We start from the raw sequence: 17,812 nt of genomic DNA on the forward strand, positions 1-17,812 counted from the left end.
TCTCTATTGTATATACTTGATGTATGTTGTAATGGGGGGTCTTGATTACTCCATCCATCCATGCATCTTGATTTTTCATCTCTCTTTTTGGGCGACGGTTTTTCCCATGAGGTTTTCCCTCTTTCTCCGCTTTATGAGAGATTGCATTGTCTTTTGTACATGGGTACCTAACATGGCCTAGTAGCTGGGACCCATCATGCATTTTCATTGTAGCTTTCGTAAGCTTAAGTGTATTCCCCTAAGTTGCACTTAAGGGGGGGTGTTGGTGTAAATAAGTATTTACTTATTACACTTTACTTAAGTTTACTTAGGTCAATGCATTATTTTATTATTTATTAGTTTGACACTTAGGAGTTTGCGTACTCATATGAGTTGTCATGTTGACAACACAGGAATAAGCAACTCTAATTTAGCACATGGTGTCTACAACATTGGAGTTTGCATAATTAACTGATTGTCATGTTGACAACAAAGTTATTTGCACTCTTATTTTAGCACATGACGTCTACAACATAATTTTACATGCTACACCTTTGTAGGCTTATCCTCTCATCATCGCACTTACTCCTGTGCTTAATGGAGGATAATCCACTCCTGGTGGAATGTGCTTGGTTGTAAATCTTATCAATGTATTGACTCCTAGGCATTCTAGAAGCATTCCAAAGGCCTTTATATTCAGGCACTCCTAGTGTGTGTATACATGACATTACATCAATTCATTTTGATATTGTTATTTTGATCATACTTTGGTCCATTCTGTGCTTGTGCTTGAGTTCCTTGATCTTGGGTGATTTTTCCTTAAGGCAAATTCTAGCACATAACTTGTTATCATAAGTAGGATAATTAATAAATGCACTCGTAAAAGTTTCAGATTGATAAGATATCAGCTTACCTCCCTACATTAAGACTACTCCCATGGAAAATCCACTTGCATCTATTTCAATCTCAAATGGCTTCTGTAGATTTGGAAGAGTCAGAATAGGTGCAATGCTTAACTTTCCCTTCCAATTGTCAAAAGCCTTTTGTTGAGGTCCTTCCACTAGAAAGTTGTCTTGGTACTTGTCAACACATGCAATCGTGAAGCAATATTAGAGAAGTTAGGAATAAACTTTCTCTAGTATTGAACAACACCTAGGAAGCTTCTAACTTCAGTGACTGTACTTGGCTTAGGCCATTTTACAATTAGCTCGACCTTTGCAGGGTCGACTTCCAATTGACCATTACCTACGACATGGCCTAAGTAAACTAAAGATGTCTTTGCAAACTCGCATTTTGACATCTTTACATAGAGTTTTTCTTTTCTTAAAAAATCAATAACTTTATGTACATCACTTACATGATCACTCCATCATTTGCTAAATATCAAAATATCTACTAGAAAGACTATTACAAATTCGTTGATGAAATTTATCTTTCATTACACACATGAAAGTGGCTGGTGCATTGCACAACCCAAAAGGCATAACCAACCATTCGTATAATTCTTGCTTAGTTTTGAATGCAGTTTTCCAAATATCATCTTCTGCAGTCCTAACATGATGATAACCACTTCACAAATCCAACTTGGTGAAATAAACTGCATGCTTGAGTTGATAAGGTAAATCATCAATATAGGGAAGAGGATACCTGTTCTTTACCGTTATCTTGTTCAGGGCTTTGTAGTCGATACACATTCTGGATGTTCCAAACCACAAGGTGAAGTACTTGGACGAATCACTTCTTTCTCCACTGACTCCTGGACTTGTTTCTTGATCTCTTCATTTTGTAGGATTGGTAAATGGTAAATGACGATGTTTGGAAGAGGCACATGTACCTGTAAATGGATTTCATGTTGTATCTCCTTGTTAGGTGGCAATCTTTTGGCTCCTAAAATAAGTCATCATAAGTGTTGATGCGAGTTTTGTGTCACTACATAACATATTAGTAATTGGATGCTTGATACAGAATATCAAATACACAATTCCTCTCTTGAAAAGTTATCTCTCATGGGACATGAGTATAACTCCAATGTTCCTTACACCGTTGGATACTCGCTCAGTTTTATCAATGTGATTTGCTGGTAATCACGTAGGCGGCCTTACGTTTTCCTGTTTGAGAAAAATTTGGATCTTGGTGAGAAAATGGAGATGGTGGTTCGGTGTGAATGCTAGATGATGTTGATGGCGCGATGATGGCAATGTAGGGTGAATGGCGATGGAATGTGAGAATGCCGATGTTTTGGTTTACTTCTCTAACTAACCTCTTCTAAGCATGAAATTTGGCTACTCAACTACTCCTACTCCTAAGAATGGAAGGTTAGCAGATGGACGGGGATCGAATCTAATGAAGGCTAACCAGCGGCCCTACCTCCATAGATGCAACGCTTCAAAGGAAAGTAAACTAGATCACCACACAAAGCCTCCCAACCAGCCGCTAGGATGCTAGTGGCCTAGTGTTGACCCCTATCAAACATCTACCAAAGCTACCATGCAACTATCCATTTTATTTTACTCTTACTCTAACAACTTGAAATGAAATTGCTTCAACTTGAAAAGAAAATTTAACTATGTGGAAGTAGAAAACATGCAATAACACCCAATGTTCTTAGTCAACATGCAATGAAAAAGAGAGCACTTTGGTATTATTTTCGCAACAATTTCTCCAATCCCCCCTTTTACAAATGAGAGCCAATGGCCTTATATAGAGGTCCAAAATACAATGGACGGTAGAGATCAAAACAAGATTGACGATCCAGATTGGATCCAAAAACCCTAATTAGGGTTGCCACCCCATCGGCCAATGAGAAGATGCCACCTCATCAATGGACCAATGAAAAAAGTGCAAAAGTGGCAACCAATGAGAAGGCACCAAAATGGTGGCCAATCAGAAACAAACACTTGTCCTATTCTAGAAGAAAGGGAAAGTTGCCACTTGGGCTTACATAAGATGATCTTCTAATATAATTCTTCCTTTTTCTTTTGTTCTTTTAGCTAAGGCAATGAACTTAGCTAGCCTTTCGTTAACTTCTTCCATAGGAGGACAAGGTGTGTGCTTCGCTCGGAGTTCTGCTGACTTTGCCACGTTGTTTGCTGCTTGTAGTATCCTTTCGTGATCCTTCTCATATTCCTTTGCAAACCCAATAAAAGCATTGAGTGAGGAAAGGGTGTTCAGATGTTTCCTTTTGACGGCAGCCTTTCCTAACTCATCCAAACTCGATCCAAATCCTGTCTCACTGACATCCTCCTCTCTAATACCCTCAAAATCAAGCGCCACCCCAACGTCGCTCATTATGGTCGAAATGGAAGTGTCGACGCTTGGGCCGTGTTGTGCAATCTCATCATGAATTTCTTCAAGTGTTCTGAATCTGGTAGTCAATGCGACATACAAGATTCAACTATGCTCAATCCTCTCTCATCAACCAACCGGGCTCTTTCCAAATATGCCTCCGGTAGCCTAATGAACGCCTGCAGCCTAGGAATAACCAAATCCTTGATGGGAAGAAAATTCTTCCATTCCTCTTCAAATAATCTGAATTTGTTTCTAACAGTCACCAGTGACTGGAATGTTGAGATGAAGGAGGGCAAGAAATTTCGCCCATCTTCGATTGTATCATAGATCCAACCCCTTACTTCATGTAACTGAGCTGATACCTCTTCTGAATTGCTCCCGCTGTCTTGAGGAAGGGCTGCCTGATGCAGCTGTTGGATTGGCTGGCAATCTCTCCAATATTTGTTTTCGGCCTCCAACTTTACTATCTTTTCGTTTGCCTTCCTCAATCTTTCTCTGATTGATGCTATGCCTTCCTGAACCTCCTCACATTCCATATCATCTGTATTTCTTCCCAAATTATGTTCTACTATTTCGTACTCCTGGGCTGCAATCTCATCCGCTGCCTTATTGACTGTTGGTATAGCAATCTGAACCCTTCGGTGACCATCACTGTCGCTTCTGATTACCCTTGCCACCGTATTTGCCATCTGTTTTTGGTTCTCGCTATCATCCTTTTCTATTAGTCCTTGGATATCATCAACTGCGTGAGCCATTACCACCTCGCCTCTCGGCATAAGCATTTGCCTTAACCATAGTGGTGCAGTGCATCTCCCCAAATCCGGATTCGGTTCGACCAACAAAGCATCACCAACGGCCTTAGACGCCTGACTTATCTCTTCAATATCAATCGGCCCATCTTCTTCTCTACTAGTTTCTGCCATATTTCCTTGCTGGTTCTCCGAGAGAGGGGAGTACTCCGTACTTTCACTGTAGCCACTTGATTCCGAATCAGAGCTCACCTCCACTGCGGCCCCTTTATCACTCGAATTGACCTCTTGGCCTCTAGCCTTAGTTATACTCTCCCTTGACGGCGCTGCCCGCTGTCTCTTGGCTGGAGGTTCTGAACGTTCTTGGCTTTTCTCTACCTCCAAAGCCCTCTTCTTGCTATTTCTAACTGTCTCCGATTGCCGGCCACTTCCTTCACCCTTCTGTCCGATTGATTCTACTAGACCTTCCTTCGGTTTCATCATCTCATAAGTAAGGAGAACCTTTTGTCTTTGTAGCTTTCTCAACTTGGCATTATACCACGACTCGGTATGCAAATCTACTGTCCTTGTGACTGCCTCCAAGGAAGGATCCTGATGATCGTCCCAATCCACTGGATTCGACTCTGTTCCAACTACTGTCTCATAGTCTTCTCTCAACACACTACAATCATCCTCCAATTGATCGGGAATATCAAGGCCTCTCCATCTGATATCTCTCATCATGTTCACCGACAATCTCGAGAAAGCTAGCTTTCTCACGTGAAAATCATCCTTTGCATTGGCCCAAAAGTCCTCTATAGTGGGAACATGCTTAAATTCGCTTCCATGAGATGCCTTGATAAGACCAACAGGGTCGAATCCTTGCCTTGCTTTGTACCATCCTAGATGATACCACTCCAATTCCTTTTCCGCAGCCTCAAAGGTGGCCCGATTTGGGCAACTATCATTGCCAATTATAATTGGGAAGGAAACGCCTGTTTTCCCCTCATTCCTCATTACTCTATCATAGTGCTTAAGCTGCCTAGCCAATTCCATCAAAACTACCTTGTCGGGCGGGTATCTTGGAAGCCTCTTGGGACAAACTGTACTTCCTGCCACTCTAATGTATGTGAATTGCGGGAATTGGATGAACCAACTCCCAAACTTCTTAATCCTTGCTTCTGCTTCCGATGAAAGTCTCTTAGCAGGCGCCCCTTGTAATACCCTTACTGTCTTCATGGCGAATGCATCGCAAAACATCTTGTAATCCTTGTTATTGTGCAAATGAAGCTGCGGATAGCATTCATGCACCAAATATTGCCCCGGCCCATTACCAATCTCTCCTAAGGCCCTAAGTCCCGGACTCTCATACAATCTAGCAATTTAGTAAAACAGATAGGATCCCATGTAGAATTGCCTTTGATTTTGAACTGTTCTAAGTTGCAACTCTAAATTTTCACTTATGATCCTAGCCCAATCAAATTTTCCTTTTCCCTTTTCAATTTCATCAATGAAGAAGTACATCCAGTTTTCGAATTGCATAGCTTGAGCTAGGCCCATGATCCGGCTGAGAAGAACAATGAGATCGCCATATTCCGGCTTGAAATCTGCCATTGTAAGCCTTGTTGATTTGTTAACTCCTTTCCTTCCTTCGTGTATCTAATTCCGCTTTAGATGTGAGAAGTAGGCCTCTTGGTTACCTTGAAATGATTTGGCCGCCTGATCCACCATTACAACTGTCATGCCCTTGCTCTAAGGAATATTAAATGTCTCTTCAATTGCTTGTTCGCCAATGTTGGCCAACACTCTCTTCCCTTCGCCAAAAATGATGGATTTACTGTCTAGATCAAATCTGGATGCACACTCCATAATCAATTCCGGACAAGGCAAAGTAGGAGGAAAAGCTGTTGCATGTACAATTCCGCTCTTGTATATCCTCTTTGCCAAGGGGGATTGTCCTTCCTTTAGTCTGTCCCTCATCCGTATCATGTCTACTCTAGCGATATTAGTATCGGTTATTTTCTTCATTTTCGAGAAGAAGGAAGTTTTGGGCGTCATATCCTCTTTGTCTTTCTTAGCGTTTGCCCGCTTGGGATTCTTACTTGCACTATCATCCTCCATGCTCATCGCCCTATTACGGGATGGTAGAGTGGTGGACCAAAAGGCAAGAAGAACCAAGTAGTGCAATTCTTAGAAAAGAGCGAAAGAATGGATGTCAGCTTAAGCACTCCTTGCAACTCTAGATGATGACTTTCACCTTAACTAATAATCTTACAGCAACTTTTCGGAACCCGGGATATGACATCAAAGAATTACAAATCCCTTTGCAAATTAGAAAACAAAGCCTCTAAGCTTATCCAACACTTGCCTTCTATGCAAAAATCAAACTTTCATATGTATCTCTTCTCCCAACAAAATTGCCCAAATCTGATATAAAAATTGCAGCCCCTCTAGAAAATCAAAATTTTGTCTTCCACAAATTTCGGCTCCCACAAAATTCGGCTCCCACAAAATTCGGCTAAGCATGAAAAAAAATCTACCCTTCCACAAAATTCGCCCAAGCAAAGGAGCAAAATCTGTAAAATCTGCCACCTAGGGCACAAATCGCAGCCCACAAAGTGGAGCAAAAATCTCCAAAAACGCAAAAAATCTGGCCCTTAGACAAACCGCCTAACAATGGCAATGGAGAAATTGCCCAAAAATCGCCAAAAAATTGCCTTCCACCAATTTCGCCCAAGTCTGGAAATCTGCCCTTGCTTCAAATTCGCCCAAGCATGAGGAGCAAATGAATTGATGAAAATGAAATGGGAGGGGACTCCCTTTATAGCAGTTTTCACCTTCCTCCCAGGCTGGCCGACTTGGTCCTATAGAAAAAAAAAAAAACCAAAATTAAAGCTAAGTTAGTGGCCCACTTTAAATACTTTGCCAAAATTTTAATTTTCTAAAATGAAAACTGCACTTTTAATTTACTAATTAACCACAAACTGCAAAACGAAATTGAATGGTGCCTTGGGGATGCTAAAAATTTCTATTTAATGAGGCTTTGCTAATTAATACATCCTTGAAGTTGAATTTTGGCTAACCAAAAGCCATTTCTTAATATTAATTTACCAATTTCATTAAATACCAAAAGCTTTCAAGGCAAATTTAATCTATTAAAGCCAATTTTTGCAATTTTCCTCTAAATCGATTTTGCTAAATAATTAAAATTTTATGACAAAAAATAAAATTGCCTCTAGAGTAAAAATCGATTTTGCAATTTAACTTCATCTTACAAAATTAAATTCTATTTCACCAAAAAAAATAAGGTTTTCCAAGAACCTAAGTCTAACGAAAAATTTCCTTATTTGAAAATCATTCAAATTTACAATTAAATCCAAATTTTCAAAAGAAATCGTCTAAGTACAAAATTCACAATCTTATCCTGCCAAGTTGAAATCAATTTTGAACTTATTCGGCCTAAGGATAGAACTGATAGCTCTGGAAAATCAAGTTGAAACCGGGTGAAAAATACATCTAACCTTCTCCACTGGCCCTAAAGGCGATTAAAAAGGGGGTCCCCAAGATTTTGGGGCGATGTGTGAAAACCTCACAACAATAAGCAGAAACAACTTTGACTAATTCAGATTTATGTTTTGGATCACATCGCTTGAATGCCTTGGATTTATCATCATCCGTAGCTTTTACAATCATGAGTACAAAGTTTTTACTTTCATTAACTAATCTTTTCATTTGACCAGCATTCACTAATGCAAGACTAGTTTTGATTTTATGCGATCTAACTATGTACTCTTTACCATCTTTGAATAAATGATTCTTATTCTCCCCCCTGTAAAAGATTGCTTTCTTATAAAAAAAGATATGGACTTCCTAACATGAGGCCACAAATATCCAAAGGTACAACATCTACTTCCACCTCATCAATAAAATTAGCAGTTATGGCAAAACGAAGTTTGCCCTATTTTGTCACCTACAATTGAGCATCATTACATACCCATCCAAGCGGATAGGGCTTGGGATGAGGTGTGGTGGCTAGATTCAATTTCTTTATCACTTCTTTAGATATCAAATTAACTTGTGAACCAATGTCAAAAAGAGTATCAACCTTAGTGTGTTTAGTTACCACTCAAATGTGAAAAACTTTATTTCTTTTCTTATCCACATTAGGAAGAGAGTTTGACTTGCTTGAACTTGCATTAGAAATCATAGCATCTAACGAGAGAGTTTTACCTTCCACTTTACCTTGGATCCCGGTCCTTGGAGTCAGATCTAGATCCAAGATCTTGTTGTATTACAGCAATAGTCTTTTGTTTACCTTTATTTCCTCCATATTGCTTCGGCCTTAACTCTAGATGCAATTTCCAGCATCTAGAGACATCATGTCCCTCTTTCTTATAGTAAGAACATATAGGTTTACTATCTTCATTTTTCCTATAGCAATCGTTTTCTCCTTTTCTTTCCCCTTAGATTTATTTTCAGACTTAGATGGCTTCTCATCAAACTTGTCAATGAAAGAACCCTTGCCTCTTGACTCAAAATGTGTGGCTTGAACACATACTTCATCTAGGTTACTAGGATTCAAGACCAAAATGGAATGCATCAGATAAGAATGAAGACCACCTATGTACTTGAGTGATCTATCTTGGGTGTACAATGGAACATTTAATGCAATAGACTTTTTTCGGAATTCATGGGTGTACTCTTGGACAGACTGACCTTTCCCTTGCCTAAAATGTTGCCAGTTCATTATTAACTGTTGCATATGTCCTAAGGGATAGATTTGTTCTTAAGAGAACTAAAAAACTCTGACCACGTTAAATTGATTCTACCATGGTGAGAATTTTCATCTTGAGATCTACTCTCCCACCAAGTTAGAATTGTACCTTCTAACCGAAGAGTAGTTTACAGGATCCTATCAACATCATCTAAGAGGTTTTGAACTCTACAATAGACTTCAACTTGTTGAAATCAATCATCTAACTTTTCAGCACTTAATTCCCAACAATACTTTGGTAGATCAAACTTTACATCTAATTTTATTCTAGGCTTATGTCCACCCTTAAAAGGATTAGAAGACTCAGAATGAGTAGAATAAGGAGAGGATGAAGAGGGAAAGGATGGAGTTGGGGATGTTTTTAAAGGCTCGCAATCACCTTTTGATCTTTTCTCTTTGCCCTCATGAGCTGCACGTATTCGCATATTTTCTTTTTCTTTCTTGTACCAAAACTTCTACCATTGTCTACAAATTCTGAAGAGTCTTCTGGATAGTCTTGTCTTCGAAAACTTGTCACCACCTGTGTCTTCCATTTGTGACGGGAGATTAGTTATTTATTTCCCAATCTTAGGATTGTATTCCTCAAGCTTTCCCTCACCTTGCTGGATCCTGGATATTATTACCATTCAAATCTGCAAAAACTGGTCATACAGGGCTCTGATACCAAACTTATCTGATTAAGATGGATCTATGATGATTGCATTTGAATGCTAATACAATTTAAAGTTTGTTTACAAAACTAATTTAACCAAACATTACAGACATAATTTTTAAAAACATAAATGTAAATTAAGTTTTAAAGAATGCAAAACTGGAATTACAAGAACAGGAGAGAAGAGAACACAAATAATAACACAGAGATTGATATGGAGTTCGTCCGAACGGACTATGTCTTTGGGTTCTCCAAGTAGAGAGACCGATCCTTTGTTCAGTCCTCAAGCATGATTACAATAATCTGACACCAATCTCACAATATTTGGATGTAATGAGCTTCAAGTTCTCTCCTAAGCAAGATCCCAATCTTCAATAGCCTGGAAGAACAGTCCAATCATTTTCTCTCCAAAATCCACTATTTCTCTTCCCCATTTTCACCCCTTTTATAACAACAAATGTACTCGTTATGGTAGATAACCATATGATTTAACAATCTCCCATATTTAACAATAAATCTCCTCAAAATAACACACATCTTAAAAATCCCACAAAAATAACATTAGAATATTTTGTGGTTAATTATTAAACAACATTGTTGTCGATTTTGTCCATTAATGGATCCACTCCGAAAATCCCGTTGGCTTGTTGGTATGCATTAAAATTTGGGGAAGGTAGGTTGATGGTTCAAACCGTTGGCCCACCTTTTCCTCTTAACATGTCCGCTAGTGTTTGGTTATATAGATTATTGTGCATAGTCATTACCAAGTATTGCTGGTGGGATGTTGGATATTGAGAAAGGTGCCAAGACTTAGAGTTGGAGTGGAGGTCATGAGTTCCATTCCCATTCCAGCTCCGTTACTTTGTTTTTGAGTTATAAATGGCGGGAGATGTGATTAAATACCATTAGCACCATTTGAGCACTCAAACATGCATGCGGCGTAGTGGTAAGGTAAAAGGTGTTGGAGTGGGTAGGTTGGGAATTCAAGTCCCCTCACCACATTTTGAACCAAATTGCAAAGTCAACTGGATTTGGTCAACCTTTGACCAGTCAACCTTTTTTTCCTCAAACATTGACTGGTTGTAACTTGAGCAAACAAACTCCAATTAACTCCATTCAAGTTGTGTTGGATTCATTTTGGCGAGCACTTTGATTTGATGCTATTTTTGGAAGCATTGGGAACTTTTGAATTTTTAATGGTAAAATCCACCTGGATCAATTGCAGATTTGTTGGTATCTTTTTGAAGGTTGTTTAGGTCACCGGTTTCAGTGTTAATCCATCATGAATCTTTTTAACTAAGTTGGATGCCAGTTTGGAGTTGTATAGACATTGCTTCGTGCTGTTTACCCTGCATTGCCGCAATATCTCGGAGTGTACAACTCTGAAACTTGAAATCAATTCAATCCTTGCAAACTTTGTTGACAGTTGGGTGTGGGTAGCTGGGCTTGGAGGAAGGTGATGTGCTACTTGGAAAGGTGCGCTAAGCTGAAAGGAGGTGGTATTTCATGAGTTTATATTGCTGATATGACCTTCTGTATGTTAACAGTTGTCCAGTGACAGTATTCTCTGCTGTAACAGATCTGTCATGCTTCATATAACAGTCTACATTGTGGTTTCCAGACCTGTACCCATCAATTTAGCCTATCAATTCAAAGTACTCATTGATGTCTCGTAATATACTTGTCGATTTCATGTAAATGAAGTTATTAAAATGAAACCTCAAAGTGCATATATCATTAAGTTTGATTATTTTGAGATAGCATGGTTCTTATTATGGTGTGTTGGTTTAGAACTTATTGTCGAAGTGGCAAAAACGTATTAAGGGGTGGTTATTACAAAACCATTTTAGCAGCTCTTGAGATGCTTGAGGGGAACAACACCTTATGCTCTTGGCAATTTTCCCAATTTGGACTTCTCTAGGTCAAGTCACTGATTTTCTCACTCTTATCATCTGTTTTGTTTGCATTTCCATCCTTCAATAGAAATTTAAGACTCAAGAGTAGAGACTGCTTATCATTATTTCTGCATTAGGAAGAGCATTATGCAATCAAGTAACACTAGGAAAGAAAATGATTCACATTAGTGAATCAAGGGTGGAATATTCAGCTTGATTACACATTGGGAATTATTCCCATCAATGCCAAAAATAATCTACTTTTTGATCCCTACTTAGCTGCTTCTAATGTATTTGACAAATCCATTCTATTGATCAACTCTGAAAACTTTGATGTAATAAAGTGCCAAAACATGAAACTGAAGAGATGTCCCTCTTAATGGAGCATTCCTAAAGTGAATAGTTTCTAAATGTTGCTATAGTGCTTTTTACTGCATATATGGTTTTTGAAGATTTGGGAAAAGAAAGAATATAGTAATATACTATTGTGAAATATCACCTGGTAATGTCTTCCTATGTCTGTTTTATCAAGAGAGTGGGAATGTTCTCTTAATCACACTATGCAAAAGTTCAAGACCATTTCGTTAGGTAGCATATGAGGTCTGATTAAAAAAATATTTCTATTTGAGATTATTTCCTGTAAGCAAGAGTGCTCAAAGCATTTGACAAACAACTTAACTCATTGTTTCTTCTAATGATAATTGTACTGTGCAAATTTATGGAGTAGAAATTTGTTTTCATTTATAACATTAAGCCTCTTAATGATTTGTTAAATCTATAACAATTAACTATTGCAAGAAGCATAGAACACATGGTCCAATTGACATTCAAATTTTCTATAAAATACCTTTTTATTCAAGAAGAAGCTGTTGCTGGAATAGATATATTTTGTCATCTAAAGAACACTTTCTTATTTGAATCCAATTATGGCAAGGGCTACAGGTGCAAGAATTTCTTCCAAAGGAGCCAGAAAGAGATTTTGCCGGGACAGCATTTGTTCCGGTTTATGTGATGCTCCCTGTAAGCCTTGACATCCTTTTTCTTTTAACATCAAGTTAGCTCCTTTATATGTAAAATCTGGTTCAAGTTGACATTTGTTGGGTTTTCAAAAATGGGATGGATCAATAAATGTTCTTGAAGCATCACACTCAAAGCTCTTCAGATCACTGAACTATTTCACTGTGAGATGTGTTAGTAAAGCAACTAATGCTTCTTTTTTTGCAACTGTTATAATGGTAGCTGGGAATAATCAACGATCGTTGCCAGTTGGTTGATCCAGAATGTTTGCGCAAAGATTTGAGAACATTGAGATCTATAAATGTAGATGGTATAATGGTCAGTTGTTGGTGGGGTATTGTCGAAGGACGAATTCCACAGAAGTATGTTTGGTCTGGCTACAGAGAGCTTTTCGATATCGTACAAGAAGCAAAGCTTAAACTGCAGGTAAGCCATCCTTCCATAAATTCAGTTGGGATGCATAATCATGTTTTCAATAATGTTATTACCTTCAAAATCCTCAATAGAACTTTCGTCAAGCTTAATAATTTAGTTATTACCTATTAACAAATAGGCTGCACAATTCTAGTATAGGCAACAAAGGATGCTAGGGTTAAATGGTTTTGAATCTTCTAAGATTTAAATTTAAAGGCAGTGACACTTCTTCTATTCAATTCCTACTGTAGAAAATTATTGCACTAGGTTCAAGTGCCTAAAATTTTGTTTCCTTTAGAAAGACCGTCCTATTTTTACAATATTTTATGGATCATTTAGGGGTCAAACCTAGGACTTCCTATCTGCTATTGAGGCACTCCACTATTGAACACTTAGCCCTCTGTGATTGGTCCTTTTATGGTTTGTGTGTGATTTATTTCTTCAACACCCCTCTTGAGCCACACTACAGGCACTTGGGGCTCCTAACATAGCTCTGGTAACATGTTTAAATTTTCATGGAACAGCTAGAACTCAAGCCTATGACCTCCCTTTTGCTGCTGGGATGCTCTGCTACTAAACTATCAGCCCAGTTTGTGACTGGTCCTTTTATAACTTGTATGTGACTCATTTCTCAAACACTATTCATAGAATGCTTATGTTAAAATCACCCTGCAACAATGTTTGTTGCATGCATCTGGATATTGTTTTGAATTTTCTTCATTTTTTAAGCAAAACTCATTGTAGTGTCAGAGATTAATGTATGCTCAAACTGGTTAGCCGATAGGCTTTTCTTATGTGGGCACTGCCTACTGGAATTGTCTCACGCTACTGAAAATAAATCGCCAAGATTATTCTGCTTTTTGCTATAGTCATTAGCACGCGCGGTATTGGATTATTTGTTTTCATGGAACTTGAAAACAGAAGACATGATCAATGGGACCCATAGCCTTGAATACCAGTGTAAAGTGATCAATTTGATAATCGATCTGTAACTATCTTTCTTCAACTTCTTAAAATCCACTTTCCGAATGATTTTCTTGAAATCTTGTTACCCAGATATTTTATTGGGAGAGTTAGTTAAATTATTTTCCGAGAGAAAAAGGTTAATTCCCACCTATACTAAAAATCTTCTCTGTCCACGTACTACCTCTCTGCACATACTACCTCTCTCCACATACTAAAACCTTCTCTCTCCCTGTACTAAACACACTCTCTCTCTCTCTCTCTCTCTCTCTCTACGTACTCAAACATTTTGACCTAATCCTAATCTTGAACTTTTGAACCTGAACTTCAAATTTCCAAATAACTACCGGTATAAAGTTGAAAGAGATGATGGTGAGCTGGAAAGAACTGGGAAACCATTATGCATTTATGAACCTTATCATGGACAAGGCGCTTGGCCTTTTCTACATCATTGTGCACTTTATAGAGGAATAGGTTTGAGCACTAAAGGTCAACGGCTAGGAGCTGATGATGTTGATGCACCAACTCGACTTCCTCTTCTCAATGATGCATACTATCGAGCTGCCCTCTAAGAATATGGTGCCCTTTTTGCCATTGCTAATAGAGTTGACTGGATTCACAAGACCTCTTGGATTGGCTTTCAGTCTTGGAGGGCAGTCGGACAAAAGGTGTCCCTTTCTGTATCTGCGGAAAAAGAATTGACAGAGGTTATCAAAAGAGGCAAGCATGGGGATGCTGTTTACTTCTGGGAAAGGATGGATAAAGATGCTAAGGCTGCCAGTGGAAGGGCAGCTTTGCCATGGCAGGAAGATTTTTGGCAATTTTGTGATGCCATAAATGCTGGAAACTGCAGGATTGTATTCTCAGACACATTAAAAGGAATGTATAGTATCCCCAAAACTGGCATAACAGTGCCGCCCATGCCATCTGATGGGGGCTCTTGGTCTGTTTACATGGTTGGGCAATGCCTACAAGATCATTTTTGGAGCTAGTAATGTTTGCAAGAATGTTTGTGGAGTTAGTAATGTTTGCAAGAATGTAACTCTGCATTCCTCACTCTTATATTTCATAGTTCTGCATAAATGAGCCAGAAGAACATATGGTCTTGCAAGGCCCAGATGGGCAGAAATGCGATGTACAATTATGGCATTCCATAAATAAATTGGAGTTTCGGCAGGGCTGGCAAGAGTTTGTTAATTATCATGAGGTGCAGGAGGGAAATTTCCTTGTGTTCAAGTACATTTCAAACTTATGTTTTATGGTGAAGATATTTGATAGAACAAGGTGTCAGAAAAATCAAAGAGCAAATGGGAAGTCCCCTTTCCATGGCAATTCATCCATGAACTATGGACATTCTCAAAGGGACACCAAGACGGAGTCAAATGGTGCATTTAAAGATGATAAACCCTCTTTCGCAGTGGATGTACAATATAATCATGGGCATAGTTTAAATCAAAGAACAAAAAGGAAGTCTGCATTCCTTTGCAATTCATGTTCTCATAAGTACATGAAAATGGATTCTGGTGGCCTTTTCAAAACAAATAAGCCGGCCTCTTTTAAAATGGGTGTGAAATCATGGAAGGAGGATAATTTTGTTGAGGAAGAGAATGATGAGGCAAGGGGTGTTGTTGATGAAGATGATAATGTTAATAAAGAAAATGGTGCGGCTGCAAGTGAGGCTAATAAAGATGATGCTGGTGATGACAATGATAATGGCAATGGCTACTTTCGAGAAGACTTTCAAAGGATTATCAAAAGAAAGGCATATAGTGATAAAAATCAGCATCAACAAGATCAATGATGTTGTTCTACTCTAAGTTCATGGTTTTCAAATTATCTTGTTGTAAAAATGACTTATGGCATTTCTTGTATCTCATAAGTTAGGACCTTAGCTCTCTTTTGGTTAAGGTTAATCTTTAGAAGTTGAAATTTGCATGAGTTAGAGTGGGATTTGGTTTTCAAATGCATGCCAAATTCCAAATTCTAACTTTTTGAGTGGTTACGAACCTGAAAAGTTAGTTAAGCTAGAATGGCTATAAATTGTCAAATCTCATTGTAATAAGGGTCTTTTTGGACTTGGAGAGAGGGAACACTTATGTTTTGATAACAAGGCAATTTTTGGAAATTGTGTACAATTGCTGTCCTTGTAATCAGTCATTTCTTATGTTCTTGGTGTTAAGAAATAAAAGAAAGTACATTTTGCGTTCTCTTTTCTATTGAATTTGAATTGTTAAAGTGTTGATTCATCAGTATGTGTATTTTCATGGTATGGTGTAAATATTCACGAATCACTGAATTAGCATTGTGTTGATGATAGCTCTCAAGCGTAGTTCTTGTTTGTTTTCATTAGCAGTCTACATCAATTTTATGGAAACATTGAAGTCGTGTGGTGCATTTGTCATCAATAGTTTCCTTTCTATATTCTAAGTTGTAATCGTCTTTATTTAAAAAATAAAAAATTTATCTTACGAGGGAGCTGCCCCTCTCAAACGCAAAGGAAGATTGTAATCTGGTAATGATCAGTTTCAATCTCTCCAGCTGTTGGCACAATTGTCACTGTTCACAGGGCGAACAGGGTTTGTTTCAGAAGTAACTATCATAGTGATAAATCTGTTTACCAACAAATCTGTATTTTCAGGCAGCTGTCGCTGTCTTCATCTGCTGCAATCCATCAGAAAATCGACTTCCACTTTCTTCAATTTTACGCCCATGTTTACATCAAAAAATTCATTTCTTTCTGCATAATTTTACGTCGCCATTTTTGTCGAATTGTTTGGAGAGCCCATTTTGATCCAGATCAGGAGATAGAAAGAAAAGAAAAAAGGCAGGTTTAATTATATCAGTTAAGGGACAATAAACAGTTGCCAGCGGGGGATGGTTATTGATATTCTATTCTTGAAATTATAGCTGGTTTTGTTGCCACCTTATGGACATTAAAAGTTCTTCAAGTTAGAATATTTAATTGATTTGCGTGAAGTAAAAGTAAATTATTTAATTTGTGCCATTGCTCATACCTATATCAACCAATTAAAAAATCAAGTAATTCTATTATTTAAATATACATAAAAGTTCTCAAATTGGTAAATTGAAAAAAGTAATTGTATTTAATAAATGTGTGAGCATCCTCTACCAACTAATGAGATGCTTTCCGATTTCGATAGCTAATAAATGAACTAATATAGGCATATAAATATAAGATTTACCCTCTTCTAAAGAAACATGTTTTTAAAATTTTTTGGAAGACTATCCAAAAGTGAAAATTTAATACACTCCATTTAACACACTTAATGCAAATGGAAAGAATCTTAAAAAATTTATTAGGAAGAAATTTAAATTTTAAAAATTATTCAGTGAAATGAAATATAATTTCTGGCTATTAAAAAAATGAGTATGTGGATGGCAAGTACTATTTTATTAGATTTATTGGAAGTGGATTTTGTATAATGAATATATATATATATATATATATATATATATATATATATATATATATATATATATATATATATATATATATATATATATATTTCATGTGGATTTAGTTAGCCGATAGGCTATTTTATATGGGAAAGACTTCTCGCTGGAATCCTCCTGTCTCACGCTGGCAAAAACAACGTTCCGATTGGAAAACAACGGTGGCAAGAGCGGGGGAATAAAGTTGCACATTAGGCCAAAATTAGATGTCCTTTTGAAAGGAATTGTCAAACTCGCGACCTCAATGATGAAATCTACAGGGCTTTAAAATGTGATCAGATGGCCTGCCTGTCACCATATGACGGCCAGTAGGTGTTGTACCTGACAGAGATTTAATAATTAAGAACTAAGCCGTGTTAGACTGGTAGGTAGCCCGTTTTGTTTGTCAGTATTATCGGCAGGCAATTTAGCGTATAAAATGGCAATAGAATCTTAACCGGTTGCCCTTCAATGTCGGAAACCGAGCAGTTTTGGTGAAAAAAGTTGAGAATTTGTAATTTGTTTTGACAAATATGTGTGGATTATTTGGGCTTTAATAGATCAGCTCCTAAGCCAAAGATTAACACAGACATAGCTATAGAGCTTGCAAAAGTCAGGTAACCACTGTGAAATTTGTATATTTATAACC

At 37.7% G+C, this 17,812-nt stretch overlaps 2 protein-coding genes across 5 annotated transcripts in view; both read left to right on the top strand.

The window, feature by feature from the left end:
• The window catches only part of LOC149575779 (beta-amylase 2, chloroplastic-like), a 187,433-nt gene that overhangs the window by 69,845 nt on the left and 99,776 nt on the right, over window positions 1–17,812 (top strand). For all 4 annotated transcript variants that reach the window (XR_016360233.1, XM_089815568.1, XM_089815567.1 and 1 more), the window contains exons 3-4: window positions 12,259–12,336; window positions 12,556–12,759. Coding sequence is in view for 3 of the 4 variants with exons in the window: in XM_089815568.1 (XP_089671694.1) it covers window positions 12,259–12,336; window positions 12,556–12,759 (282 nt within the window). In the remaining variant the exon portion in view is untranslated. The remainder of the gene's footprint in view (window positions 1–12,258; window positions 12,337–12,555; window positions 12,760–17,812) is intronic.
• LOC149575780 (uncharacterized) lies at window positions 14,080–15,924 on the top strand. The gene is made up of 3 exons (XM_089812327.1): window positions 14,080–14,163; window positions 14,355–14,666; window positions 14,783–15,924. Exons 1-3 carry the CDS (start codon window positions 14,080–14,082, stop codon window positions 15,509–15,511), a joined length of 1,125 nt encoding a protein of 374 aa, XP_089668453.1. The 3' UTR covers window positions 15,512–15,924.

The sequence above is a fragment of the Cupressus sempervirens genome, chromosome 2, assembly GCF_028749045.1.
Source record: "Cupressus sempervirens isolate cs-2001-9-10 chromosome 2, ASM2874904v1, whole genome shotgun sequence".
NCBI lineage: Eukaryota > Viridiplantae > Streptophyta > Pinopsida > Cupressales > Cupressaceae > Cupressus > Cupressus sempervirens.